This window comes from Ornithorhynchus anatinus, chromosome 7 (genome assembly GCF_004115215.2).
Source record: "Ornithorhynchus anatinus isolate Pmale09 chromosome 7, mOrnAna1.pri.v4, whole genome shotgun sequence".
In the NCBI taxonomy this organism is placed as follows: Eukaryota; Metazoa; Chordata; class Mammalia; order Monotremata; family Ornithorhynchidae; genus Ornithorhynchus; species Ornithorhynchus anatinus.
The window spans coordinates 66,864,437-66,891,620 of NC_041734.1; the positions used below are offsets into that span (position 1 = coordinate 66,864,437).

Here is a 27,184-nt window from a genome sequence, read left to right on the forward strand (position 1 = left end):
GATAACGTCACCTAGAAGGTGAGGGCATTGCGGAGCTAGCATAAGCCCCGGCTGGTTCCGCTTTGGGCCAGCCCAAACCAGCGGATGGGGTCTGGCCCCCGGTCTGGTCTAAGGCAGCGAAGCCGGGACGAGGCTGAGCAGGGGTCACGGGTAGGTTGGGATGAAGCCTCAGAGATGACGGAGGGAGAGGAACCCAGAAGAGTTGGCTGTCCACCCAGAAGACTTCACCATCATCCTCTGCAGGAGCCGGCCCTGCTCAAACCCAGGGCCACAGTTGGCGGGGCCGGTTCTTCTCTGCTTCTCTCAGGCCACCACTGCCATCCTTGGGGCTGGCGGGGATGCGACGTGATCCTCCTGGGTCCCACCCGCCAGCGGGGGCCCTGACCCAGTCCCTCACAGGAGGCAGGGAGGCCTTAGATTTCATGTCCTGTTTATTCAAGTCCAGTCCAACTGGGAGCACATTTTAGGGTACGAATGTGTCCTTGGGGCTCCTAGCAAAAATAGAGATCTCCTGGGAGGGGTGTGTGGCCCAAGCAGTGTGGGGATTGGGGAGGGGGAGGAGGGGAGAAGGAGACACGGGGCAGGCAGTGTCTCCACCTTCACAGCGTCAGGTGGACCTGGTTCATCAGAGGGGGTGTGCCCTGGGGGGCAGTTGGCGGGGCGGGGAGGTACGAGACTCCCCTGCAGCCCTAAACCTGTTGGAGATGGAACAGGGGGGATGTGGTGGGAGGGAACTGAAGACAAGAGAAGGTTTTCCCTCTTAGGGCTGCTCATGGGGTAGGGGGCGGATAGATGGATGGAGAGGATTCAGCCCAGACCCCCTTCTCCAGGCTGGACAGCTTGTCGGACCTCACTACCTATGGCCACTGGGCTTTCAAAGGGCACCACTGATGCCAATCTATCCTGCCACAGCTGTGTCCCCTCAGGCTCAAGCAGTGGAGATGGTGGGGGAGAGGGGATGGGGAGGGGTGGTTAGAGGAGTGGGCCAGCAATTTAGACCTGCCAGGGCCTGTTTCCTCTGCAGCAATCCCGGGGCTACTGGACTATGACAGGTAAGCTGCCGGGGCAGTGACAAATCTCACGATATCCCCTCCGGGTGCCCCCGCCCGGTCCCCTCCCCCTACACACCCCCTGAGCGCTTGAGGACGGCAGGTTCAGAGGACAAGACTGGGGTCTTTTCAAGCCTGCCCCCCGACCCAGTCCTCACAGCAGACCGCTAAACTCTGCCAGTTAGAAAAGGGAGATCTGTGCCCGCTAGCCCCTCGGGAGAGAGGAGACAATGGAGGGGAAAGGGAAGGAAAGGGAGAGGCAGGGTTGGACCTGGGGGAAGACGGTTAAAGTGAATTCAGTGCTTGGGGCAGGAACTTAGGGGAGGGCCAGAGGTTTTACCTGGGACTAGAGGGTGTTGGGGGGGGGGGGGGTGGTGTAGGCCCCAGGGCGGGAGGTAGAGGAGTGCAGCCCGGGGCTGGGGGCGGTGGGATCCAGGTGGGGAGAATGTGGGGCCCTCAGCCCCCCAGCGGGCCTGCGCTGGAGGTAAACGCTGCCCGGGAGGGAAAGGGAAAGACAAGGGGTGAGGCCCAGTGAGCCGTGGAGGCTGGCGGTGGCCTAGCTCTGGCCTCTAGCTCCTGGCTTCCAGCCCAGGCTGGGGAGGCCCAGTGCAGCCCCCTGGCTCCAAAGGGGATGGCAGTCGGCGGTGGGGGGGGGCACCCCTTCCTGGATCCTGCCCCGCGCCCGCCCCCGGCCCCACCAGCCGGATTCCCCTGAGTGCTGGGAGGACCGGGGCCGGGGGCCAGGAGGAGCCGTGGGCCTCGCAGGCCACGTTGGGCCGGGGGAGGCCCTCGAGGGGTACGAGGAGGGCCAGAGAGCCCAGCGGGGTTAGTGTTGATTTGGGACATCTGACGGACAAGCGATGGCCTTCCCTAGGCCCATAAGGCAAGAGAGCTTGGCTCGCCCCAGTCCTGAGCCCGAGGGGCCGGGGAGGGCGGAGGGGAGCCCTCCCTGGCTTCTGCTGGTGAGCGAACGCGAACCGAGCTTCCGCGGGCAGCGGCAGGGCGGGAGGCACGGAGACAGACAGACAGACAGATGCCAAGACAGAACCGGAGAGCGAGCGCCTCACTGCTGAGCCAAATCAGTGGGACGTGGGCTGGGCGGGACCTTGCCGGAGCAGGTCAGGCGGTTCCCGCCGCGTGCCCGGGCTCGGGACGGGGCTCCGGCCCCGAGCCGCCCAATCAGTACATGTCCTTGTAGATCTCCTGCAGCAGCGGGTGCAGCGAGGTCTCCGTCTCCGTCTTCTTGATCTTCTGCATCATGTGGGCGTGCTCGGTCACCAGCTGCCGCAGGTCAGCCATCTTCTGGAGCAGCTTGGGGAAGAGGTATTGGGCGTCGGGGTGGTTGGCGTGGAGGTGGAACTCGAGGGCCTGCAGGATGTTGTCCTGGATAGCCTCCACCTGTTTCACGTTCATCAGGCCGGGCCGATCTGCGGGTGGAGCGAGCCGGCGGGTGGGCGGGGGAGCCCACTTGAGCCACGGAGGGTCCCCGGGATGCGGCTGGCTCACGGTCTCCCGGTCTCCCCGGGCCCCAGGATGGAGAGATCCAGGCAGCTCCGGGCTCTGGCAACTCCACGTCGGGCCCGGCCCCCTTTCCGAGCAACCGGGCCACACCTCGGGCATGGATTCTGGGGTTTCCTGACTTTGTTTCCCACCTCCAGGGTAGTCTTCCCTGGACCAGGCAGCTGGACCTCTCCCCCCTCCCTCCCTAAGCGGGGCAAAAGGGGTGGGACCAGGCTCCCGGGGAAAGCACTCCTTCCGACCCCCGGTGCTCACCTCCACACAGGATGATGGCGGCGATGAAGAGGGCCAGGTCGCTGTCGTCCAGCTCGAGGGCGTTGAACTTGACGGCGAACTCGAACTTGGGCTCGATGATCTCGCTGAAGGGCTTGCGTAGGCTGCGCAGGAACTCGCGCGTGACGAAGCCGTTGCCGTTGGCCACCAGGAGCCCGTCCTTGTTCATGATGGAGGCCAGCATGGCGAAGATGGCCTCGTGCACGCCGTACTTGAGCAGCGTCACCTGGTCGTTCAGGTAGAGGCTGGCGAAGCTGGGGATGCTCTTGGCGAACTCGGTGAGCTCCCGCACCGTTTCCACCGTGGTGCACTGGCAGCGGTAGAAGACGTGGACGCTGATCTCCTTGTACGGGGGCAGGCCGTTCACCAGCTGCTTCCACACCAGCCCTTTCTCCGCCTGCCACATCGTGTCCATGTCGTGGATCACGAAGGGCTGAAAACCGACCCTGGTTAGAGGCTTGGTCGGGGGGAGGGAGGGGAGGCCCTCCTCGCCCCGCCGACCGCCACCCTGACCCGTTGGGGGCGGATGAACCCGGACCCCGGCCGCAGCGTTTGGTGGAGGGGGGAGACCCCGAGGAGCAGTTGAGGAGGGCCGCGGGCCGCCGCGCGGGCCCGCCCGGGGGTACTCACCGGCGTGCTGCTGGCTTTCCCGGTGAGGATCCCCCGCGCCTTCTTTTTGGTCATGTTGAAGTTGCGCAGGTAGGCGCTGTACATGTGCTTGGAGAAGGCCCTCAGGTCCGCCCCCTGAGGGTGCTGCCTGTCCCCTTCGCTCGCCAACAGCCCGGCCACCAGCCTTCTCTTCTCCGCCTCCGGCATGCGGCCAAAACGGATCGCTGGGACACGGGCCCGAGGGGGCGTCAGCTCCGGGCCCCAGGAGGCGGGGCAGCCGGGGAGCGGGTGAAAGGAGGGGTCCGGGTCCCTATTGTCTCCCCGGACGGACCTCGGGCAGAGAGGCGGGGGTTGACGTGACCTGGGGGGGCTTGAGACGCGGGAGAGGAGCGGGGCCTCTGGACAGTGGGGATCAGCCTCTGGGTGCTGAAGGAGGGGGCTGCCGGGATCTGGGATCGGGACCCTCCTTGTAAGCTGGACGAAGGCAGTACTGGGACCCTCAGGGTCCATTCGGCAACCAACACTCGTCGCCCCCAGCTTTTGCCGTGCTCTTAGCTTCGAAGCCCAGGGTCCTGGGTGTCAGCTAAGCCCTACGCTTTGGTCTTGGGGAGGTGGCCCAGCCCCACGACGGGGCGAGTGGGGATACGTTTCCAGAAGTTGCCACCCACCCTCCCACCGAGCTCCACTTGCCTCTGGGGTTGGCCCCCCGTTCCCCGCTCTCCCTCCCCTTGGTGGGGGGCTGTAGTTGGGCCCTCAGCAGTCCTGGACAGTAGCGGGACTGGCACGTTTCTGGTTCTGCTCCGGGGGGTGAGCTCCCCACCCGCCCCGTGCCCCACGCCGGCTCTCACCGTTGTGCGACATGCCGAGGGACAGGCACTTCTGGAAGCGGCAGTACTGACACTTATTGCGATTCTTCTTCTGTATCTTGCAGCTCCGCTCGCACCTCTCGTACTCCAGCTTCATGCGGATGGTCCGCCGGAAAAAGCCCTGTGAGGCCGCCAGGCCGGGGCAGGGAGAGGTGGCGGGGAGGGGGTCTGAGCAGGCGGTCGGCCGGCGGGTGGCTTCAGAGCCGATCCCCGATCCCATAAGGGCTCTGTGCCTTCTCTACGGTTCTCCGGGGCCCGGCCCGGGCCACGCTCCCTCTCCTCGGCCCCCTTCTTGGTCCAGACCTTCCTGCGGGGGCGAGGCCCGGTTCTCCCAACCGGCCCCATCTCCCTCCGCCTCGCCTCACGGTCCGGCTCTGTCCCCCCAACGGCTCCGGGCCCCCGCGCCCCCCAGCCCACACTCTTCCTCCCCACCTCCCGCCCTTCCGTACCTTGCAGCCCTCGCAGGCGTGGACCCCGTAGTGGAAGCCGGAGGCCCGGTCCCCACACACCCGGCACTCCACGTTCAGGCTTCCGGGAGCACCCCCATCGCTGCTCATCTGCAGTTGGTCCGACAGGGATGGAGAAGAGCTCTGGGGAGGGTCTGAAAGGCAGGAGGCCTTGGCGTCACCCTGGGTCGGGGCCCACGCGACGGCCCCCTCCCCACCCCCGGCTAAGACGGTGGCCGGGGACTCTGTGGGGCGGAGGGGGCGGAGCTTCAGACGATGGTGGCAAGGAGAGACCGGGCCCGGAGGTGGCCCCTTCTCCATTCACAACCCAACTGCCCCCTAGCCCGAGCTCTCTGCTCTGACCAAGCAAACCCATTTGCCTTCCCCCGTCAAGCCGTGGGCCACACTATTGCCCCTGATGGAATGCCCACCCTTAACTTCCTTCCCAACTACTGCCTTTCAAATTCCTGCTTAAAACCCTCCTCCCTCCAGGAAGCCCAGTTAGACTAACACCTTCTCACTGATTTCTTGAGTTGCTTGGCTTCCTCTTTCTTTTGACCATATTCCTTCTCCTCCTTCAGATGCCCATTCACCCGACCTAACCTCCCCGCAGGGTGAGCAGCATGGCCCAGTGGAAAGAACATCGGCCTGGAAGTCAAAGGACATGGGTTCTAATCCTGGCTCTGTCACTTGGCTGTGTGACCTTGGGCAAATCACTTTCCTGTGCCTCAGTTACCTCATCTGTACAATGGAGATTAAGGCTGTGAACCCTCTGTGGGACAGGGACTCTGTCCAACTTGATTAGCTTGTATCTACCCCACTCCTTAGAACAGTGCTTGGCACATAGTAAGCTCTTAACAAAACCATTATTATTATTATTAGAGCCTCCCTTCTCCCCACTCACTTGGCCCCCAAGACTGACAAACTTGAAAATATCAAATAGAAGCCCTCCAAACTCTTCCCCTCGCCTCTGCCACATCCTCCTTCTCAGCCATCTCTCAAGAGATCTATTGCTAGCTTTCAGATCCTCCCCTACCCCCAACCCAATCCCTTCTTCTTCTAAAATCTCTTGTGTCCACACTAGTTTCCTTGGTGATCACCTCATCTTCAACCACTTGCTCTCGGTTGGCTCCTTCCCTCTTGCCTTCCAACATGCTCATAACTCCCTTGTTACAACTCCGACACTGCCGCTTGCTGTCGTGTGACCTTCGGCAAATCGCTAACTCCTCTGGGCCTCAGTCAAGTGTCACCTGTCACCTGTCAAGTGGGGGTTCATTATCTGTTCTCCCCCTAACTTGAACTGTGAGCCCTAGGTTGGACGGGGACTGGAGCTGACCCGATTATCTTGTATCAACCCCACCGCTTAGTACAACATTTGGCACACAGTAAGCATGCAACAAACACAATTACTATTACATTAAAAAAACCCTCTTCTCTAGATCTCCCTGAACCCCCTAGCTACCGCTCCAGCTCCTTGCTCCCATTCCCGTCTGAACTTTCCTGCTGCTTCTCGAACAGAAACTCCAGACGACTGACTTTAGGCATTCCTTCAGCTCTCCTTACTTATCCACTCTCTTCCCCCTTTACACCCCAGCTCACATTCTTCACTCCTTTCAAACTAGCCTACTCACCTAGGCCTGTTCTTGTCTCTCTCCCCTCTAAGACTTCTTGCTCAAGTCCTTCCTCCTCCTTCACATCTGCCAGAATCCGGCTTCCCGCAACTTCAAAGCCTTTCTGAAGCCCCACTTCCTCCAGGAAACCTCCCCTGCTTCATTTCCCTTTCCCTGCGGTCACAGCCTCCTCCAAAAGCCTTCTCAGTATTTATGAGCCCACGCCCACCCCCCAGTCAAACTTGCGTATGGACTGGATTTACCTACCCTTCCATTTAAGCACTTTCTCACTCAGACCATCCTCCCATTTTCTTTATCATCCTCCACGTAACTGGTTTGTGCCTGTCTCACCCCAGCTAGACTGAGCGCTCCTTGAGGGCACAGGGATCGTATCTTCTGACCATATGGTATGAGCCCAAGAACTTAGTAGGGTCGTATTTGAGCGCTTACTGATGGGCGGGTCCAATATAACAGACATATTCCCTGTCCACACTGAGCTTCCAGTCTGAATATACCAGTGTGCCTCTCTGCCTGGGCTCTGTCCCTTGGGTCAGCCCCCGGGGGGAATTCGTCCTGTCTCTCTGGCGTGACTAGAAGGGCTCTGAAGGCAGGACTGGGTACTTTCAGTCCAACAACTCTTCCTTGGGACTGGCTGAGAGTCGGGGCTCCTTTCCCTCGGACCCCCCCTCCACCGGCTCCAGGCCCCCTAATTACCTGGGTAGCTGCTGGAAGGAAGCGAGCTCTCTGGTCCCTCGTTCGGCTCAGGGGCTGCCCCGACTGCGGCCGCCGTCACTGCCTCTTCCTCTTTCTCCTCCTCTTCCCGGCCCTCAGGTACTTCCTCCTGGAGCTGCTCCATTGCTGGTCACGCCTCGGTGCCAAGCCTACAGCCCCGCTCATAGCTCTGGCAGCATCTGGGGCCGCCCGCAGAGGGACCGCTACAGAATGCTTCGGCTCAGCCTGGGGATGACGGAGAGGGATGGATGGGACAGAAAGAGGAGAAGAGGCGGGGTGACTGGGTGTCCATCCAATGTGCTCTACGCCAGAGGGCTGGGCCCCGAAAGGGGTGTGGGGGCCACGGAGGGAATGGGCCTCGGTCCTTGTTCCCTGCTGAACAGGAGCGAAGGGGCCCTACCCTCGTCTGAGTCGGCATGGTCCCCGACCTCCTCCCCAGGGTCAGCGCCCCTCTCCCTCCTCTCTGAGGGGGCTGACTCTAGCGAGGAAGATGGGGGGTGGTGGACAGAAAAGACTGACCACCGATCCAAGCATCCTAAAGGGACGGGGGCAGCCATGGGCCTCTGCTCTCTCCTGGAAGCCGGGCCAGCCAGGACTCTGCCTTCAGGCAGGGACTGCACCGCCTATTTCCACTGCTTGGTCTCAAGGACCCGGGGTCGGGCCCAGCTCCCGGCAGGCGCAGCTGTTGTCGATGATCTTGGGCCTTCAGGCAGGCTTCTGGCAGTCTGAGGGGGAGTGGGCCCCACAGGGGCCCCTGAAACCGAATACAGGGCATTTCTCTCACTTTCCCGGGGAGGCAGGGGGATGACCCCCTTGATTGCGACCTCGCACCTCCCCTGGGGAGCAAGATCTGGAGCAGCCACCCCACCATAGCCGGCGGAGGTGCTTCTGGGTTCCGAGACACTCGGGGGGAGGAGGAAGAGAGGAGGAGGAGGAGGGGAGCATACCAAGGAGAGGGGATGGGGGAAACCGAGAACTGCAGGACGCAACCCAACCCACCAATCGTCTGGGCCTGCCCGAGCGTGCCCGGAGGGCCAAGTGCCCACCGTCCAGCTGTCCGGGCCTGGACTCGACCATCGTATGGCTGGGCCTGGACCCCTGGAAGATGAGCAGGCCCTCGGGAAAGAGGGAGTGGCCTGACACCCCTGGGATGGGGTGGGGGGCCAGGGTATCCCCCCTCTCCTAGTGGACAGAGCACGGGCCTGGAAGTCAGAAGGTTATGGGTTCTAATCCTGGCTCTGCCACTTGTCTGCTCTGTGACCTTGGGCAGGTCTCTTACCTTCTCTGTGCCTCGGTTCTCTCATCTATAAAATGGGGCTTAAGACTGTGAGCCCTACGTGGGACGGGTACTATGTCCAACCCGATTATCTTGTATCTACCCCAGCGCTTAGAACAGTGCCTGGCACACAGTAAGTGCTTAAAAAATACCAAAATTATTATCATCCTTCATTCCTACACCTTCAGGCTTTCATTTCCTTCTCAGTCTGGTCCCACCCCAATGATCTGCTTGGGATCTACCCCTCCTGGGTCCTCCCTGACCTTTCCTCCAGACCGGGCACCGCCCCCTCAAAGCCCAACCCACCCCTCACCGCGGTGGGGGCGGGGAGCAGGGAGCGCCCACGGGGGCCGTGCTCCTGGGGTGAAGCTTCCGGGACCAAACAACCACCTAGATCATCCAGTGTGGACAGACTCGTGAGGAGTCCTGAGAACAGCAGTAGTTACGGAAGTGTCTCTCCTGGCAACTGCCAGCTGGACTATGACGCCACCGCACAGCCTGGGCCATAAATGGGTTCTGGGCTTGCCCGTCACCCCCTGCCACCGGGGAAACCCAGCTGGCAGGGTCCAGAACCCACTAGCGGCACCGCACAACCCACCAGCTCTGGGATCAACTCCTTCTCTTGGGCTCGCAGTCCCGGCTTCTTTAAGACTGGCCCGGGGCTCGCCGGGTCTTTATACCGGAGCCTCCACCACTGCTCCAGGCTGGGCCATAACCCCAGGGTCGATCCATATCGTTTAGGGATTAAACTCCCTCAAGTCTAGCTGGCTTCCGTCCCTTCAGCCAAGGGAAGGCCGTGTGGATCCTCTCCGGTGGGAAGGAGCCGTGCTGGGGTGGGGTGGGGGATCCAACACAGCTGCCTCCGATGCCCAGTGTGTTCCTGGGCTGGTGGAGTCACCCACGGTCTGGCCCACACCCTGGCATGACTGTGGAGGGGCCACACCGTCAGGTAGGTGACGCAGATATGTCCGAGGGGGCCTGATCTCTTCCCGTTCCCCAAGACTCACTGGGAAACGGGTTAAGAGTTGGCTTCCTTCTTGGCCCCCAATGCAAGTCTGACACCATCCTCTCACCCCCATCCCCCTCTTCCCCTTCCTCAGAGCCCACATCCACCCACTCCAATTACTGGTTGCCCCACTTCCAACTTGCTGAACCATTCTGACACCTTTATCACCCTCCTCTTTCTCTGACCCTACGTTGGTCCTCGGGGGCTTCGACAGCCACGTGGATGTGCCCGACGACCTTCCCACTGTCCACTTCAACTCCACTGATCACGCTGCTCTCCTCACCCACTCACTGACTCGGACATGAAGTCGGTCCCACTTGTCGCTCATTACCATACTAACACCAACTTGGAAACCCTTCTATCCGATCGTAACAACCTCACCTCCTTCCTCTCCCACACACACACTCCCCACAGATCTGTCCCGTTCCCTCACAGAGACCTGACGTCTCTCGACCCCCTCCAATTTTTCCAAGTCACCATGCCTCGTTTGGTCTCATTGCCCAACCCACCCTCTTCTCAATGCACAAAATCAATCAATCAACTGTATTTACTGAGTGCTTACTGTGTGCAGAGCACCGTACTAAGCACTTGGGAAAATACAATACACCAGAGTGGGTAGGCATGTTCCCTGCTGAGATATTAATGTAAATACATAAATTGCAGATACGTGCATAAGTGCTTTGGGGTTGGAAGGGGGATGAATAAAGGGAGCAAGTCAGGGCGACGCAGAAGGGAGAGAGAAAAGAGGAAATGAGGGCTTAATCGGGAAAGGCCTCTGGGAGGAGATGGGGCTCTGCCACTTGTCTGTTGTGTGACCTTGGGCAAATCACTTCACCGTGCTGTGCCTCAGTTACCTCATCTATAAAATGGGGAATGAGAGTCTGAGCCCAGCGAGGAACAGGGGCTGTGTCCACCCTGATTTGCATGTATTCACCCCAGCGCTTATAACATGTCTAGCACATAGTAAGCACTTAAATACTAACAGGGCTTTGAAGATGGGGAGAGGGATGGTCTGGAGCATCTAAAGGGGGAGGGAGTTTCTGGTCACACCCTCAATTCTGCCCTCTCCACTGAACTCAAATCCCACGCTCTCCGGTCCTTCTGCTGATCTCGACCACCGACCTGCAGCCCTCCTGGATCACTTCCACAATTCGCTTCTTCCACTCTTGCCGTGGAGTGCCGCTGGTGGAATTCCAAATACGGGGCTGACCTTGTTTTAAAGCACTCAGTCAGGTCAGCCCCTCTTATCTTACCTCGCTGATATCCCACTATGACCCGGACGGCACACTTCGCTCCTCTAATGCCAACCTCAATGCTGTTTACTTTGCCACTGACCCCTCGAAGCAGCGTGGCTCAGTGGCAAGAGCCCTGGCTTGGGAGTCAGAGATCGTGGATTCTTATCCTGACTCCGCCACTTTTTGTCTGCTGTGTGACTTTGGGCAAGACACAACTTCTCTGTGCCTCAGTTACCTCATCTGGAAAATGAGGATTAAAACTGTGAGCCCCACGTGGGACAACCTGATTGCCTTGTATCTATCCCAGCGCTTAGAACAGTGTTTGACACATAGTAAGTGCTTAACAAATACGAAATTATTATTAATTTCTCTGGCCTCGGTTACCTCACTGTAAAAATGGGGATTAAGAATGTGAGCCCCCTGTGGGACAAGGACTGTGTCCAATTTAATTAACTTGTATCTACCCCACTGCTTAGAAGAGTGCTTGGCAGACAGTAAGCACTTAAGTAGCATAATTATTATGTCCTCTGCCCGACCATCATTCTCCCCACCTTCAAAGCCCTCCTAAAATCGTAACTCGACAAGAGATCCTCCCCAACTAAACCCTCATTTCCCTTACTCCCTCTCCCTTCTGTGTGGCCCATGCCCTGGATCTGTACCCTTTCAGAACTTGACATTCACCCCACTCTGAGACCCATAGCACTTATGTACACATCCTTGATTTAATGTCTGCCCCTCCCTCTAGACCATAAGCTCCTTGTGGGCCGGGATCACGTCTATCAACACTGTTGTACTGTACTCTTCCAAGACCTTAGAAGAGTTCTCTGAACAAAGTAAGTGCTCGATAAATTCCACTGATCGACTGCTGTCCCCTGGTCTCCAAATGGTCTCCCCGTCCTCGGTCGTTTGAGCCACAGCCCAAAAGGGAGCAATTTCTTCCCTCCTTCCCGACCGGCACAAGGTCCTCAGGCCCAGCTCTGCTTACCAACAGCTCTCAGCCCAGCCCTGCCTGACCTGGGTCCTGGTCATCTTGAGGGCCGGCGGGGTTGGGGGAGGAGAGAGGCGGACCAGCTGTGAGATGGGGTCCTGGCAGGTGGGGATGGGACTTTTGCAGGCTGAGCTCCAAGCTCTCCACCAGCTCCTAGACTCCAATGGGCAGACCGGGGGCTAGTTGAAAACAAACGTGTGACACAGGGGACTTTTTGAGGCTCCGCTAGACCTGAAGTCATCCAGAAGCTGGGACTGTCCAAGGGGAGAGTGGGTAGGCGGGGGGGGGGTGTCCGGGAGAACCACGAGGCTAGGTTTCACCTTCCCACTCTAGGTGAGGTTTTCCCCTCTATCTGGCTTCCTTGCTGCCTCTGCCTCTCTAACCAAGTCCTACCCACCTACTTCCACTGCCCCCTCACAGCAAAAAAAAAACAACAACCCTTCCCACACGGGCTCAGTCCCCTACACTACTGTGCCCATGCTATACCTGCCCGGGGAATACCAGTGCCCCGAAAGCCAGCAGGGGCATGAGGTTGGGGTAGTGTGGCATCATCGTCCGATGATGCCCACCCATGGAGTCTGGCTTACGCTGAGCCCTGGTTGGGCATCCCAGCTTGGGAGAGATCGGGGGACCCCACAACAGAGCCAGAGAGCCCCAGAGGCCTGTGTTTGTGTGCGTGTGTTATAGGGGGTTGGAGAAATGATCGAAGAGGAGAGGTTGAAGGAGCTGGGCTCAGCAGCCCAGAGAAGGGCAGGCTGAAGGCGATTTAACGATAATAATAATAATGATGGTATTTGTTAAGCGCTTACTACATGCCAAGCACTGTTATCAGCACTGGGATAGGTACAAGGTGATCACGTTGTCCTACATGGGGTTCAGTCTTAGTCCCCAATTTACAGATAAGGTAACTGAGGCACAGAGAAGTTAACTGACTTGCCCAAAGTCACACAGCTGACAAGTGGCGGAGCTGGGATTAGAACCCATGACCTCTGACTCCCAAGCCCGGGCTCTTTCCACTAAGCCACGCTGCTTCTCCAATGACCCCCAGGACCCTCTGGGTGGAGCCTGGCACCTCTAAGATGCAACTGGGGATCGCAGATCTACATCTCCGCCCCTGTCCTCTCCCCCTCCCTTCAGGCTCGCATCTCCTCCTGCCTCCGGGACGTCTCCACCTGGATGTCGGCCCGCCACCTAAAACTCAACATGAGCGAGACTGAGCTCCTCATCTTCCCTCCCAAGCCCGGTCCGCTCCCAGACTTCTCCATCACCGTGGATGCCACGACCATCCTTCCCGTCCCGCAGGCCCGCGATCTCGGTGTCATCCTTGACTCGTCCCTCTCGTTCACCCCACACATCCTATCCGTTACCAAGACCTGCCGGTTTCACCTCTACAATATCGCCAAGATCCGCCCTTTCCTCTCCACCCAGACGGCTACCTTACTGTTACAGGCTCTCGTTATATCCCGGCTAGACTACCGTGTCAGCCTTCTCTCTGACCTCCCTTCCTCCTCTCTCGCCCCGCTCCGGTCTATTCTTCACTCCGCTGCCCGGCTCATCTTCCTGCAGAAACGATCTGGGCATGTCACTCCCCTTCTTAAACAACTCCAGTGGTTGCCTATCGACCTCCGCTCCAAACAAAAACTCCTCACTCTAGGCTTCAAGGCTCTCCATCCCCTTGCCCCTTCCTACCTCTCCTCCCTCCTCTCTTTCTACCGCCCACCCCGCACGCTCCGCTCCTCTGCCGCCCACCTCCTCGCCGTCCCTCGGTCTCGCCTATCCCGCCGTCGACCCCTGGGTCACGTCCTCCCGCGGTCCTGGAACGCCCTCCCTCCTCACCTCCGCCAAACTGATTCTCTTCCCTCTTCAAAACCTTACTTAAAAATCACCTCCTCCAAGAGGCCTTCCCAGACTGAGCTCCTCTTCCCCCTCTACTCCCTCTGCCGTCCCCCCTTTACCTCTCCGCAGCTAAAGCCTCATTTTCCCCTTTTCCCTCTGCTCCTCCACCTCTCCCTTCCCATCCCCACAGCACCGTACTCGTCCGCTCGACTGTATATATTTTCGTTACCCTATTTATTTTGTTAATGAATTGTACATCGCCTCGATTCTATTTAGTCGCCATTGTTTTTACGAGATGTTCTTCCCCTTGACGCTGTTTAGTGCCATTGTTCTCGTCTGTCCGTCTCCCCCGATTAGACCGTAAGCCCGTCAAACGGCAGGGACCGTCTCTATCTGTTGCCGACTTGTTCATCCCAAGCGCTTAGTACAGTGCTCTGCACATAGTAAGCGCTCAATAAATACTATTGAATGAATGAACTGGGGAAGAGGGAAGTCACCCATGCGGCTTAGAAGCAGCAGTGCCTGGGGTCCTGGGGCCGAGAATTCTGACCGTCCAGCCAGGAGAGGACTCGGTGGAGTGACCTCCGGAGAGATGCCCATCCAACTACAAACAGGTGAGCACTGACGACGCTCCTAAGAACATCCTAAGAGCTCAGCGGGTTGTAGGTGCTCGGTAAGTACTGGCGAAGAGGAGAAAGGAACAAGAGGAATCAGAACAAAACAATCTCAGCAGTGGCTGGAGAGCGGGGGAGAGCAATTAGATGGGATACTTATTTATTCATATTAATGCATCTCCCCCTCTAAACTATAAGCTCGTTATGGATATGGAACATGGCTGGTAATTCTGCGGTACTATATTTTCCCAAGCGCTTAGTTCAGTGCTCTGCACATGGCAAGCGCCCAATAAATACCACTGATTTATTGATTAAAGAAACTGCTGACTGCGTGGTGTCAATCAGGGGACTGGAGGAGAGGGATTCCTTTCCCCTCATTCCCAAATCCAGCAGATGGCCGCTCTCCCCACTTCTAGAGACCTCCGAAAATACCTCTCCGCCAACGAGCTTTCCCTAATTCTCAGCAGGGAGGTCGTATAAACCTCTAGCAGTCTTGAACTTACCCACACCCCATCCCCTGCACTTTTGCATATGGTTCATTCAATGATTTCTCCATACATATTTTTACGTGGGTCTCCCCTGTTAGAGTGCAAGCTCTTTGGGGGCAGGGAACGGGCTCTTTCTTGGTTTTGAACATCCCAAAGTGCAGGCACCCAAAAGGTGTTCAGTAAACAATACTCCTGCCGCCGCCTCTAGAGTGCTCCTCTTATCTGTGGAAGAAGGTGGGAGATGGAGGAGCCCACAAGGTCCCAGACATCAAGATCCTAAGAGTCTTTGATTGATATGGTCTGGGGAGTTGAGTCTTCTCTCGATCCCAACTGAGACCATCACTCCCCACCTATCAATAACCAATCAATGGTATTTACTGAACTATGATGATGATGGCATTTGTTAAGCGCTTACTACGGGCAAAGCACTTTTCTAGGCACTGGGGAGGATACAAGGTGATCAGGTTGTCCCCCGTGGGGCTCACAGGCTTCACCCCCATTTTACAGTTGAGGGAACTGAGGCCCAGAGAAATGAAGTGACTGGCCCAAAGTCACACAGCTGACAAGTGGCGGAGCCGGGATTTGAACCCACGACCTCTGACTCCCCAGCCCACGCTCTTTCCACTGAGCCACGCTGCTTCTCTAATTATGGTGTCAAGCGCTTACTATGTGCCAAGCACTGTTCTAGATATAAGGTAATCAGGTTGTCCCACGTGGAACTCACAGTCTTAATCCCCATTTTCCAGATGAGGTAACTGAGGCACAGAGAAATAATAATAATAATGTTGGTATTTGTTAAGCGCTTACTATGTGCGAAGCACTGTTCTAAGCGCTGGGGTAGATACAGAGTAATCAGGTTGTCCCACGTGGGGCTCACACTCTTAATCCCCATTTTACAGATGAGGTAACTGAGGCACAGAGAAGTTAAGTGACTTGCCCAAAGTCACACAGCTGACAAGTGGCCGAGCCGGGATTCGAACCCATGACCTCTGACTCCAAAGCCCAGGCTCTTTCCATTGAGCCACGCTGCTTCTCAAGTTAAGTGACTTGCCCAAAGTCACACAGCAGACAAGTGGCGGACCCGGGATTAGAACCCACGTCCTCTGACTCCCAAGCCCGGGCTCTTGCCATTAAGCCAAGCTGCTTCTCCCCATGGGCGGAGCATCGTTCTAAGCGCTTGGGAGAGTGTAATCCAATAATCACCCTCAATCTCCTCTTTTTCAGGCCACTAAGAGGGACAGCAATAAGATGGTATTTATCTCATTTATCTTATTAAGTGGGGTCCGGAGGGGGCAGTGGGGGCGATCGATCCATCAGTGGTATTTATCGCGCACTTACTGTGTACAGAACACTGCGCCAAGCACTTAGGAAAGTACAAAGAAACAAGGTTAGAAGACAAAATCACTACCCACAAGGATCTTACAGTTTGGAAGAGAAGAAACATCCCTGCACACCTGTGGCGAATGATGCCCACCATCACCCGGGGGATCTTTAAAGATCCACGACCTACGGATGCACAAGCTGACGGAGATTCCGTCGTCTCCCGCTCCCTCTGCCTGAAGATCCCCATCACCACTCCACTCGCCTCCGGTGGGACACTCGTACCACACCCCCTCCTCGCCCACCTTCCCCCCTCCACACCTGGGCGGCGGGGTCGGGCTCAAGCGCGGCCCACGTCCTGTGCTCCAAGGACCCCGGCTGACCGCCTCCTGATCGGGAAGCAGACGGTCCCGCCGACCACCCCGAAGCCCCTCACCGGCCCTGCGGCGAGTCTCCGTGGCGGGTCTGGCGCGGAGATGGCCGAGCGGAGGGCCTGGGCGGCCTTGGACCTCGCTAGGAGTCAGCAGCAAGTCCGGAGTGAACGAAGGGGCCTCAGAAACTGCAGAGTTTCTTTCGGTGGCGTAGAGCTCACCAATGAAGGGCAAATATTTACAGTGGCAGGAATGACCCCCTTCTCCCAGTCATTTCAGTATTTACTCTCTGCACTTTCTTTTATTTTCTCAGGGGATCTACCTAGGTCATTTTCTAGTTCTCAGATAAGAATCGAGTCCACAAATATTTGAAAAGCATAAACTCCCACTAGAGAAAAGGGAGGCCTGGGGTGAAGGGAAGGCAGTAGGGTAGGAGCAACTCGGTTAATAAGAGCCAGGGACTAGGCAGGTTTCTTATAAAAGCAGCGTGGCTCTGTGGAAAGAGCCGCTTGTCAGCTGTGTGACCTTGGGCAAGTCACTTCACTTCTTCGTGCCTCAGTTACCTCATCTGTAAAATGAAGACTGTGAGCCCTACGTGGGACAACCTGGTTACCTGGTATCTACCCCAGCGTTTACAACAGTGCTTGGCACATAGTAAGTGCTTAACAAATACCAACATTATTATTATTATTATTATTATTATAAAACAATCCAACCTGCAGGTCCCACCTCCCAGTTGGCGGTTGCCTCCTACCACTAGGGAAGCACTTCTTCCAGGGGTGGGATGGGCCACACAACTGACCGGTCCATGCAGAGGTGCCCCTCCTCGACTCAGTGAGCTTGGGTGAGTGAAGACACCAAAACGGAGGTGGGGGGTGGGTCAGGGGAGGGTTGAGGAGGAGCAGAGCCTAATTCAAACAGCACAAGACCTAGATGAGGAGAAACAGTGTAGTCTAGGCCAGCGTAGCAAGGGCCTGGGAGTCAGAAGGACCTGAGTTTTCATTCTGGCTCTGCGGCTCGCCGACTATGTGACCTTGGGCAAATCACTTCCCTTCTCTGTGCCTCAGTCACCTCATCTGTAAAATGGGAATCGAGACTGTGAGCCCTATGTGGGACAGGGACTGTGTCCGACCCGATTATCTTGTATCAACCCCAGGGTTTAGTACAGCGCCTGGCACATAGTGAGTGCTTAAATACCACAGTTTTATTATTATTCTAGTTTCAGCTCCGCTCCATAATGCTGGGCCAAGTAACTTCTTGGGGCCTCAGTTTTCTTGGTGGTCAAACTGGGATTATAATGCCTGTCACTCCCCGGCCCCTAGGGATTTTGTGTGCAGAATAATTATGGTATTAAGTGCTTACTATGTCCACGCACTTGTACTAAGCGCTGGGGTAGATACCAGATAATCAGGTTGGACACAGTCCCCGTCCCACAAGGGATTCTCAGTCTAAGACGAGGAAACGGAGGCTCCCGAGAAGTGAAGTGACTTGCGCAGGGTCACAGACAGCAGGCAAGAGGTACAGCTGGGATAAAATGAGATAATATGAGAGATAAAAGTACTAAACAAACTCAAGGGGAAGAGAAAAAGAAGAAACAAGATCTCCTACATCATCCTGCCGTAGCTCTGGCTCCATGCCCAGTCCAAGGCCATGCACACTCCTGGGCGGGTTGAATCAGTGAACCAAAGGGGCAGTGCCCACTATACCCTCAAGGGTGGACCCGTCGAAGGGCAGTGCCCACTGTACCCTCAGTGGTGGACCCATCGGACTCCCCAAGATGAGCTCGGAGTCTTGTGGCCCGGAGCCCCGCAGGTCAGACTAGACGGGCCGGAAACCTACGGGAGAGGGAGGACCGGGCAGAGCTGGGCATGGGCACTCTGGAAAGGGGCCAGCTTGGGGCTGGAGACCCCTAGGTGACTCCACCCAAGCCCAAGGCACCCCAATGCCCGAGGGACCAATGCTCCCGTCTGTCAGAACCAACTCCTTGGATTCCTTTGGGGGAAGTCCCGGCCCGTGGCCGCGGACTAGGCTTGCACGGGTGCACAATCACCCTCCTCCCGGGCCCAGGGTAATAAGGCTGGGCCGGATCCAGATGTCCAGGGATGAGCTCGACAGACACGGGTGAAGGAGCCAGGTGTCCTCCTCCCCCGGGCCCAGGCCACCACCTCCCGGCCCAATCTCACAAGGCCCGGGGCAGCTCAAGTATTTCCACAGCCCGGAAGGGGAGCTACGGAGGAGAGTGATGGCATTTGCCTCAATCAATCAATCAGTGGTATTCACTTGGCATTTAGTATGTGCAGAGCACTATACTTGGGAGGGTAGACTACTGCAGAGTTAGCAGACACATTCCCTGCCCATAATGAGCTTGCAGTCTAGAGGGGCTAGAGACTCCTAGCTCAACCCACTCTGAGCAATGCTCCTCCCCACCCAACCCCAGCCCACACTGCCCCTTCCTCCCCTGGACCATCCGTGCCAGCCTCCTTCCCTCCCCAGGGAAATGTCCTAGTCGCCAAATGAAGGAAATTTGCCAGATGGTGCTGACCAGATGTTAGAAAATGCTGCCAGGGTACCCACCTCAGGGGCTCCTGGATGGGTATCCCCCCCCACCAACATTCCCAGTGAGCCAGGGGCTCTGTCTCCTGGGAACCACCACCCTTCCTGGTCTCCCAGGACACAACTTCCCTCTTGAACCAACCTGTCCAGTGGAGGCTCCACACCGCTCCTCTCCTCTCCTCGACCCCGGGCCCAGCGGGCCGGCAAGCACTAGCCTCCGTCCAGTCTACCCTTTCAGGATCGGTGAGCGGCACGGCGATCTGTCGGCAGTGCCTCCCGAGCAGGCTGGGGACTGGTCCGATGCCAGCTCACCTTTGGAACGCTGAATCCCGGCACCTTATTCCAAAGGTGACTGGCTGCGAGCTCGTCCTGCCCAGGCCCGCCCCGCCTCCTGGCTCTTCCTCTGGGAGGGGTAACCCTCGAAAGCGCTCTGTCACGGGGAGAGATGGTTCTCTTTCTGGCAACTGGGCCTCTGGCAGCTCTTAACCCTGGCAAGGACACAGTCTCCGAGGGCAGCTGGGCCCGCCACCCACTTCCCGGCTCTGGTCCGGGCCAGCTCCCTGACTCCTCGGGCTCTCGTTTCTCACTGGTCAGCCACAGGGACTCTCCGCCCGATCCACAGGCTCCTGATCCTGAGGGCTCCGGCTAACCGCCGGGCCGGGACCACCCGCGAGGCCTCTTCTCCCGCTCAGCTCTCCGTCCCAGGACGGTATTTCGGGACAAGGGCTTCCCCCGGCCGGAGCCCACCCACGGCAGGACGGGGGCAAGGCGGGCCCCACCCACGAGTCTCAGGTCCGCCCGCCAGAACTGTCCAAATGCCACTCCAGCAGGGCTCGGTCTCCACCCCGCCGAGCCCCCTCCGTCAAGGGGTGTGGTACCCTGCCATGGGCGAGCGGCGTGATTGTACAGGAGGCCCACGTCTGATGCTCACAGGAATATCATGCGGGTATCACATGTGCCCGGCAAGCTCCACTTGGGCAGTTAGAGCCAGGCCCCCTTCTGGTCCCAACCGGACCGGATCTCGGCTAGACCCGGGTCTCCTCCGGGCGGAAGACCGGGGGATCTGACTCTCTGACAGCTGGCCTTGGCCAATCAGGGGGCGGCACTGGTGGGACCCGCCCACCCGCCAGTCTCTCTGGAGGCCCCGCTCCTCCCTAAGCGCCAACTCTACATGCCTGGACCCGGAGGAAAAACAGGGCTCTTTGGGGACAAAATGCAAAAAGGAATATTCTGTATTTTTCTGCCTTCACTTTCTGACGCTATGCGGTTATGTAATTTGCATCCTTCCAAATGCCAGCTTTGCAAAACGCCTTAAAACAAAGGGTTAAGAAATTGGGAAGGGAAAATACATTTCCCGAGTGAGGTTCAAATGAGAAAAATGCTAAAGCCATAAAACAGAATTCAAGGCTGCACTCACGGTCCCCTCCACGGCCCCTCCGGGGACCCATCTTCCCCACAGGAAGACCGTTTTGAGGAAACTGGACCAGCGGCCCCTCAAGTCCCGGGCTGGCCAAGACCCCTCTGCCCGAGAGCCTGCCACTTCCCCCCACGACCCCGGCCCAGAGGATCGGGAGGCCAGGCGCTCTCGGAAGCCGGGAACGGCCTGCCGGGACTGGGTGAACACATCCCTTCTCCTGTCCCTCCCACAAACAGCTCCACCTTGAGCCCCCCGGGGAGGGCCAGGAGACCCACGCCGGGCAGATAGGAAGTCGATCCAGGAGAGCAAGTCATCGGGCAGGCCGTGCGGGGAAGGCGTCCCTGGGCACGTACCCAGGGCCAGGTGCAGACTGACTCCCGAAAGCCAAACACATTGCAACAGGCCCCCGGCAGCCCTTCCACGGAAGCGAAGGAATCTGAGCTGGAAACAGCCCATTAGCTCACCGGGAGCCTCCCTTAGGGGCCGAGGAGGGAGCTGGGACTGATGCAACTCAGCCAGCTAGCTCCAAGGTCTGAGCTCCACACAGGGAATCACAGACAGAGACAGAGACAGAAATGGCCTCTCCTCCTCACCCGCTGATGACAATCCCTCTCTGTACCTCTCGGCCAACCAACTCCCAACTGAAACCCTGATCGCATTCGAGACAGGACCCCGAGATGGCGCTGGGGTGGGAAGGGGGGCTACTCCCAGACAGCAATGAGGCACTCGGGGTCTTTCGGCCTGCCTGCGTAGAAGAATCCCGGAAGAACCGTAGCCTGTTCCTCTCCTGTCGGTCCAGGGGCACAAGCCAGCAGGGCGTAGCAGGAAGAAATATGGTGTAGTAGGAAGCACTAAGGTGTAGTGGATAGAGCATGGGACTGGGAGTCAGAATGTCATGGGTTCTAATCCCACCTCTGTCACTTGTCTGCTGTGTGACCTTAGACAAATCCCTGGACTTCTCCGTGCCTCGGTTCCCTCATCCGTAAAATGGGGATTGAGACTGTGAGCCCCATGTGGGATAGGCACCGTGTCCAACCTGATTAAGCTTGTATCCCCCCCCAGCTCTTAGTATGGTGCCTAGAACAGAGTAAGCACTTAACAAATATCACAATTATTATTATTACTGAATCGAGACTTTCAGGGGAGACAGTTGGGAGAGGGGTGCTTGCAAAGCGGGGAAGGGAAGGGCGTGGCAGTCTGCAAGTGCCCAGAGGACTCAAGGTGAAGTAGAGAAGGTGAGGATGGCGGAGAAAGAGCTCGAATCCAGTGCAGATCCAGGGGAGTGACATGAGATGGGCAGGCAGGGAGCCAGGTCAGGATGGATTGGCAGCAAAACCATCCACTCACTCCCAAAGGCCCCAGAGGATGGCAGACAGGGCCCGGGACAGGGATCCATTCCTTTCCAAGGCAAGCCCGGTCCTGAAATCAGGTCCCCCCGGGGAGGGTTCCCGGGCTTTGTCGGCCCTCCTCCACAGGGACAGGAGCTGCCACTGTGCCCCCCAGCTGGGAGGGGGAACTGGACCATCCTGCTTTGGATCTGCGGGGTCCCCAAGTTGAGCTTAAGAAAGCATGAGGGCCAGGGTGAACGGGAAATTCAGAATGTCCTGCAGGGTCCAGACTGCAGGAAGGACAAGTTAAATATATCTCAGTGGAATCAGGCCACGTGACAGAGCCCCTGCCCGAGACAGATGGCTAGGAAGAATGAAACCATCATGCCACAGCCCTGTTGACCACCAGGCTCCACACCGGGGGGGCCTGGGCACAGACTCACCCTCCCTCTGGGCTGCTCGAAAGGTCCAGGAGGGAGGGAGGGGGTGTGCAGGGGGCACAGAGCTGTTGCTGCCACAAGCACTGCAGACTCCTCGCTTGGGTGCCGGGAGCTGTCACCGGCCTAGAAAATTCCCGAGGGAGAATCCAGAGTTGCCTCTACTGACAAGTCTCTGCGTTAGTAGTCCCAGAGGCGGGCCTGTGCTCAACTAAATGTACCCAAATAGCTCTGGGCTTTCACCTTCTCGCTCTGTACCACCTCGGAAGCCACACAGGCACTCAGCTGATGCCGGGCAGTGGCCAGTTCAGGCCACCTTCAATCCCCTGCACCCCTGGCACGTGACAAGGTGGAGGAGGGAGCCCAACCGGACCCTCCATTCCCTCCTGTGCCTGGACTCTGGGGCTTTACGTGAAGCGCAGCTCCCACCCTGGAGGCATTTTCCAGGGCCGGCTGACTGCCCATCTTCTGCTGGCTTGCTTTCGTCCCGTCCCGGAGGCATTCACGCTGGGCTTCTTTTGAAGGCCAAATGTTTTCCTCCTGTCACATCTTCCCCACTTGCCAAACTGAGGAATGAAGGTGAAGAGAAAGAGACACTCCCTGGCCCTGCCGGGCTTGGCTCAGCGCCCATGCCTTTCTTCCTTGGCTAATGAAATCTTGGGCGGGTGGCGGGAGAGCTTTCCAGCTGCGGGTCCTGAGCTTCCCAGACAACACCCCCTTCCTCCCCGGGGAGTCCGGGGCCACCGCGGACGGATCACCGCTCGCGCTCCAGACCCCCGCTCCGGTTGAGACTGACTCTCGAGGAATGTTCTACTGCTGGGGCAGTCTTCCCGTTCCAAGCAGCAGACTGCCCTTTGCCTAGATTGGAAGATGCCTGCTTGCCCCCTGGGTGTTAATATTAGACAGTTCCCGGGGATGGGGGTGTCTTCTCTGCTGGGGAGTGGGCCAACGGAGAGCAATCTACCCTCTAAGTATTTCTGCCCCTTCTCCTTCCTGCACCCATGTATCTCTACACTCTCTTGATTCCCATACCAGTCACCGATTCTAATGTCTCCCCAGCTAGACAGTGAGGGTTTTTTTTTTATTTTATGGTATTTGTTAAATGCTTACTACATCCCAGGCACTGGGTTAGAGGCCAGTTACTCAGGTTGGACACAGTCTATGTCTCACATGGGGCTCACAGACTTAATCCTCATTTTACAGATGAGGTAACTGAGGCACAGAGAAGTGACCTGACTCGCCACCCAAGGTCACAACAGCAGACAAGGGGCAGAGCCAGGGTTGGAACCCAGACTTCCTGGCTAGGGCTCTATCCATTAGGCCATGCTGCTTCTCTCGCTTCTTGAAGGCAGCTATCGTGCCTACCGAAAAGAGAGGCCTCTCCCAAGGGCTCAGTTCAGTGTTCTGCGCAGAGTAAGCACTCCGTAATCACTGCTGATAACAGGAATCAGAGGACCCACTTGGCTGTCGGGAACTGAAGCACAGCCCTGGTTCTCCCCGCCTGATTCAGGGGGACTTTACACCCTACTGACAGACTCCCCAGCCAAACCCCCTTTCCCCATGGGGTACCGACACTGCCCACCCCACCCTGCCACCGGGAAGGGGAACAGAGGGAAAGCTTCTAGGAGAAGGCAAAGCATCAGTCATGGATTTACAAAATCTCTTGGAGAGAGAGGAGGGAGGGAGAATGACTATGCCCCACACCCAGCCCTAATCATAGGAACATCCGGTGTGAACCTGCCCCACCAGTTAGTGACCGGGCATAAACAGGAGTAGCCTGTCGGAGTTGGTCCCGGGGCACGGAGGTGCTGCCTGGGGGGTAGGAAGGCACTGCCAGTGGCGTTGAGGAGGAAGAAAGGATGGACGCGGAAGAGCCTGGAAACTGGGCCTCGCCCACCCCGTAGGAGTCACTGGCTGTTCTGTCCTGGGGGCGCTGAGGCCCTGGTAATCGGGAACCCCCCGCCCGCCCAACCCTGACACTGGGAACTCTGGGAACCCCTGGCAGAAGGCTCGACATCCAGCCAGAGAGGCAGCATATCCCTGGGGCCCTTCAACAGGCTGCGTCAGGGGCTGGGTGCGGCGGGGGGAGATAAGGCTCGCCTCCAGCCTGCCAGCTGCTCCCTTTCCCTGGGCAAAAGGGCATTCCAGGGCTTTGACCTAGCTCAGCACTGTTCCCTTTCCCTGGGCAAAAGGGCACTTCAGGTCTTTGCCTTTCCCTCTAGTGCCGTCCGCCTGCCCGTCCGGCCACCCCGGGCGGAAGGATCACCCGACCGCCATCGGATCGCTGCCAACGGATGGGGAGGGGAGGGCCAGGAGAAGGGGCGAGGGGGGGGGATTTGCCAACCTCGGGGGTACGTCCCCACCCCGGTCTAGAGCAAGTGGGCTTGGCCCACTGAGTCAGAAGCTTGTGGGAGGAGCGGCTCCCTGGCCATCACGCCCGGAAGGGCAGGGCTTCCAGGGCGATGCCTCACGAAAGGGATCCCGACCCAGTGGCGGTACCCCACACTCCAGTTCAATAATAACTGTGGTATTTGTTAAGTTCTTACTATGTGCCAGTCACTGTAATAATAATAATGTTGGTATTGGTTAAGCGCTTACTATGTGCCGAGCACTGTTCTAAGCGCTGGGGTAGACATAGGGGAATCAGGTTGTCCCTCGTGGGGCTCACAGTCTTAATCCCCATTTTACAGATGAGGGAACTGAGGCACAGAGAAGTTAAGTGACTTGCCCACAGTCACACAGCCGACAAGTGGCAGAGCTAGGATTCGAACTCATGAGCCCTGACTCCAAAGCCCATGCTCTTTCCACTGAGCCACGCTGCTTCTCCACTGTACTAAGCACTGGGGTAAATTACAAGCTAATCAGGTTGGACACAGCCCCCGGCCCACACAGGATTCCCAGTCTTGATCCTCATTTCACAGATGAGGGAACTGAGGCACAGAAGTGAAGTGACTTGCCCTAGGTCACATGGCAGAGAAGTGGCGGAGGCGGGATTAGAACCCAGGTCCTTCTGACTCCCAGGCCCGTGCTCCATCCACTAGGCCACGTTGTTTCTCCCCACCCCAGCTCCAGACCACTTATGTCCACAGCCACCTGTAATTTCCTTTAATGCAAGCCTCCCCCTCTAGTCTGTGAATTCCTTGCGGGCAGGGATTGTCTAGATCTACTCTTTTGTACTGTACTCTCCCAAGGGCTGAGTACAGGGAGCTCCAAAATTTCAATGAGATGTACATCCCCTTGATTCTATTTACTGCTGTTGTTTTTGTCTGTCTGATTAGACGTAAACCCGTCAATGGGCAGGGACTGACTCTATCTGTTTGTACATTCCAAGCGCTTACAACAGTGCTCTACACATAGTAAGTGCTCAATAAATACTATTGAAGGAATGAATGATTGATTCACAAACATTTGCACCTTGGGGCTCAATTTGAGGCCTGATGAGCAAGAGCACCCTGCCATTTGCACCCTGGTCGCGGGCAGTTCTCCTGGGGGCTGGGCCTGGGGCCTGAGGGGCACACGCCCTGAACACTCACTCCCTGCATCTTTACTCTGGGGGCCGGAGGGAAGGGGTTCTTGGCCGGTTTGCCACACCCCCCGGAGATGACCGAGTCGTCGGTTCCCTGACCACTCCCAGCTCTCCCCGGCTGCCGACCCCGACTCCAGGCTGGCCTCTTCTGAGCAAACCCAGAAGGGATTATCTGGGTGCCGGATTTCAGCACCCTCGGCAGGCCGAGGGGAAACGCCACGTTCACATCTTCCGCTTCCTCCCGTCGGTCGGCAATCGTATTTACTGAGCGCTTACTGGGCGCACAACATTGAACCGAGCACTTGGGAGAGTACAATAGAACGATAAACAGTCGTGAGAACTCACAATCGTGCTTGTGTGCATACACGTACGTTCACACACACAGTCTGATCAGCTCTGCTGCTCCCCGTGTAAGAAGGTGGAGATGAGGAGTCCCGTCCCAGACACATCCCAGCACACACCACCGCCCTGATTTGCCCTAAGCGAAGCAGGGAATAGGGTTGAAGACAGGCATGGTCCCCACTCATCTCCCAAGTGCCTTCTGTCAAGGACACGACCGCACCATCCCGTCACCACCCTCCCCGCTCACCAGATGGGGGGATATGGGGGTCTCCTCCGGTCACACCTCAAGTAGGGAGCTGCAGCTGGCCCACCCTCAGCTTCACAGCCGTTAGAAACAGAGCTGCGTGTTCTGCCTCCTCAAATCCGACAGACAACCACTCTCTCCGCTCCCCTTCAAAGCTTTACTGAAGGCCCATCTCCTCCAAGAAGCCTTCCCTGACTAAGCCCTCCTTTCCTCTTCTCCCACTCCCTTCTGCATCACTCTGACTTGCACCCTTCGTTCTTCCCCCGTCCCAGCCCCACAGCACTTATGTACAGATCTGTCATTTATTTATCTGAATTGATGTCTGTCTCCTCCAGCCCCCGTCTATACTGTAAGGTCACTGTGGGCAGGGAATATGTCTATTTCTTACTGCACTGTACTCTCCCAAGTGCTTAGAACAGTAGTTCTGCACACAGTAAGCACTCAATAAATTGACTAAGTGAATAAATTATTTATTTCTAATAATGTCCATTTCCCTCTGTAAGCTCATTGTGCTTACACCGTGAGCCCGTCGTTGGGCAGGGACTGTGTCTATCTGTTGCCGAATGGTACCTTCCAAGCGCTTAGGACAGTGCTCTGCACCTAGTAAGCGCTCAATAAAGCAGAAGCAGCATGGCTCAGGGGAAAGACCACGGGCTTGGGAGTCAGAGGTCATGGGTTCGAATCCCGGCTCTGCCACCTGTCAGTTGTGTGACTGTGGGCAAGGCACTTCTCGGTGCCTGTTACCTCATCTGTAAAATGGGGATTAAGACTGTGAGCCTCACGTGGGACAATCTGATGACCTCGTATCTCCCCCAGTGCTTAGAACAGTGCTCTGCACATAGGAAGCGCTTAAATACCAACAATATTATTAATAACTACGGCTGAATGAATGAGCAGGGAACACGTCTACCGACTCTGTGGTATCAACAGTCATCCAAGCACTGAGTACCACTGACTGACTGCCAGGTCCAGAAGCTCGCCCCTCCATGCCCACCCGCGCCATGCCTGAAGTGGCCTCTTAAGAGCAGCTGGTGAGTCTGAAAGCCCTAACCACCCTGGGGGTCCCCATTTACCCCACGGCGGCATGGCCCGTCCCCTAA

At 57.5% G+C, this 27,184-nt stretch overlaps 1 protein-coding gene across 3 annotated transcripts in view; it reads right to left on the bottom strand.

Annotated features, from left to right (window-relative positions):
- Window positions 1-413: 413 nt before the first annotated feature.
- PPARD (peroxisome proliferator activated receptor delta) overlaps window positions 414-27,184 on the bottom strand; it is a 32,412-nt gene continuing 5,641 nt past the window's right edge. The window contains exons 1-7 of one of the 3 annotated variants that reach the window (XM_029069448.2): window positions 18,933-19,080; window positions 7,086-7,328; window positions 4,765-4,916; window positions 4,298-4,436; window positions 3,471-3,673; window positions 2,823-3,273; window positions 414-2,476 (exon numbers count right to left, since the gene is read on the bottom strand). In XM_029069448.2, the coding sequence (XP_028925281.1) occupies window positions 2,229-2,476; window positions 2,823-3,273; window positions 3,471-3,673; window positions 4,298-4,436; window positions 4,765-4,916; window positions 7,086-7,227 (1,335 nt within the window). In that variant the 5' untranslated portion in view covers window positions 7,228-7,328; window positions 18,933-19,080 and the 3' untranslated portion in view covers window positions 414-2,228. Of the gene's footprint in view, window positions 2,477-2,822; window positions 3,274-3,470; window positions 3,674-4,297; window positions 4,437-4,764; window positions 4,917-7,085; window positions 7,329-18,932; window positions 19,081-27,184 lie in introns of those variants that run through there. The other 2 variants (XM_029069449.2, XM_029069447.2) reach the window with 2 other exon arrangements.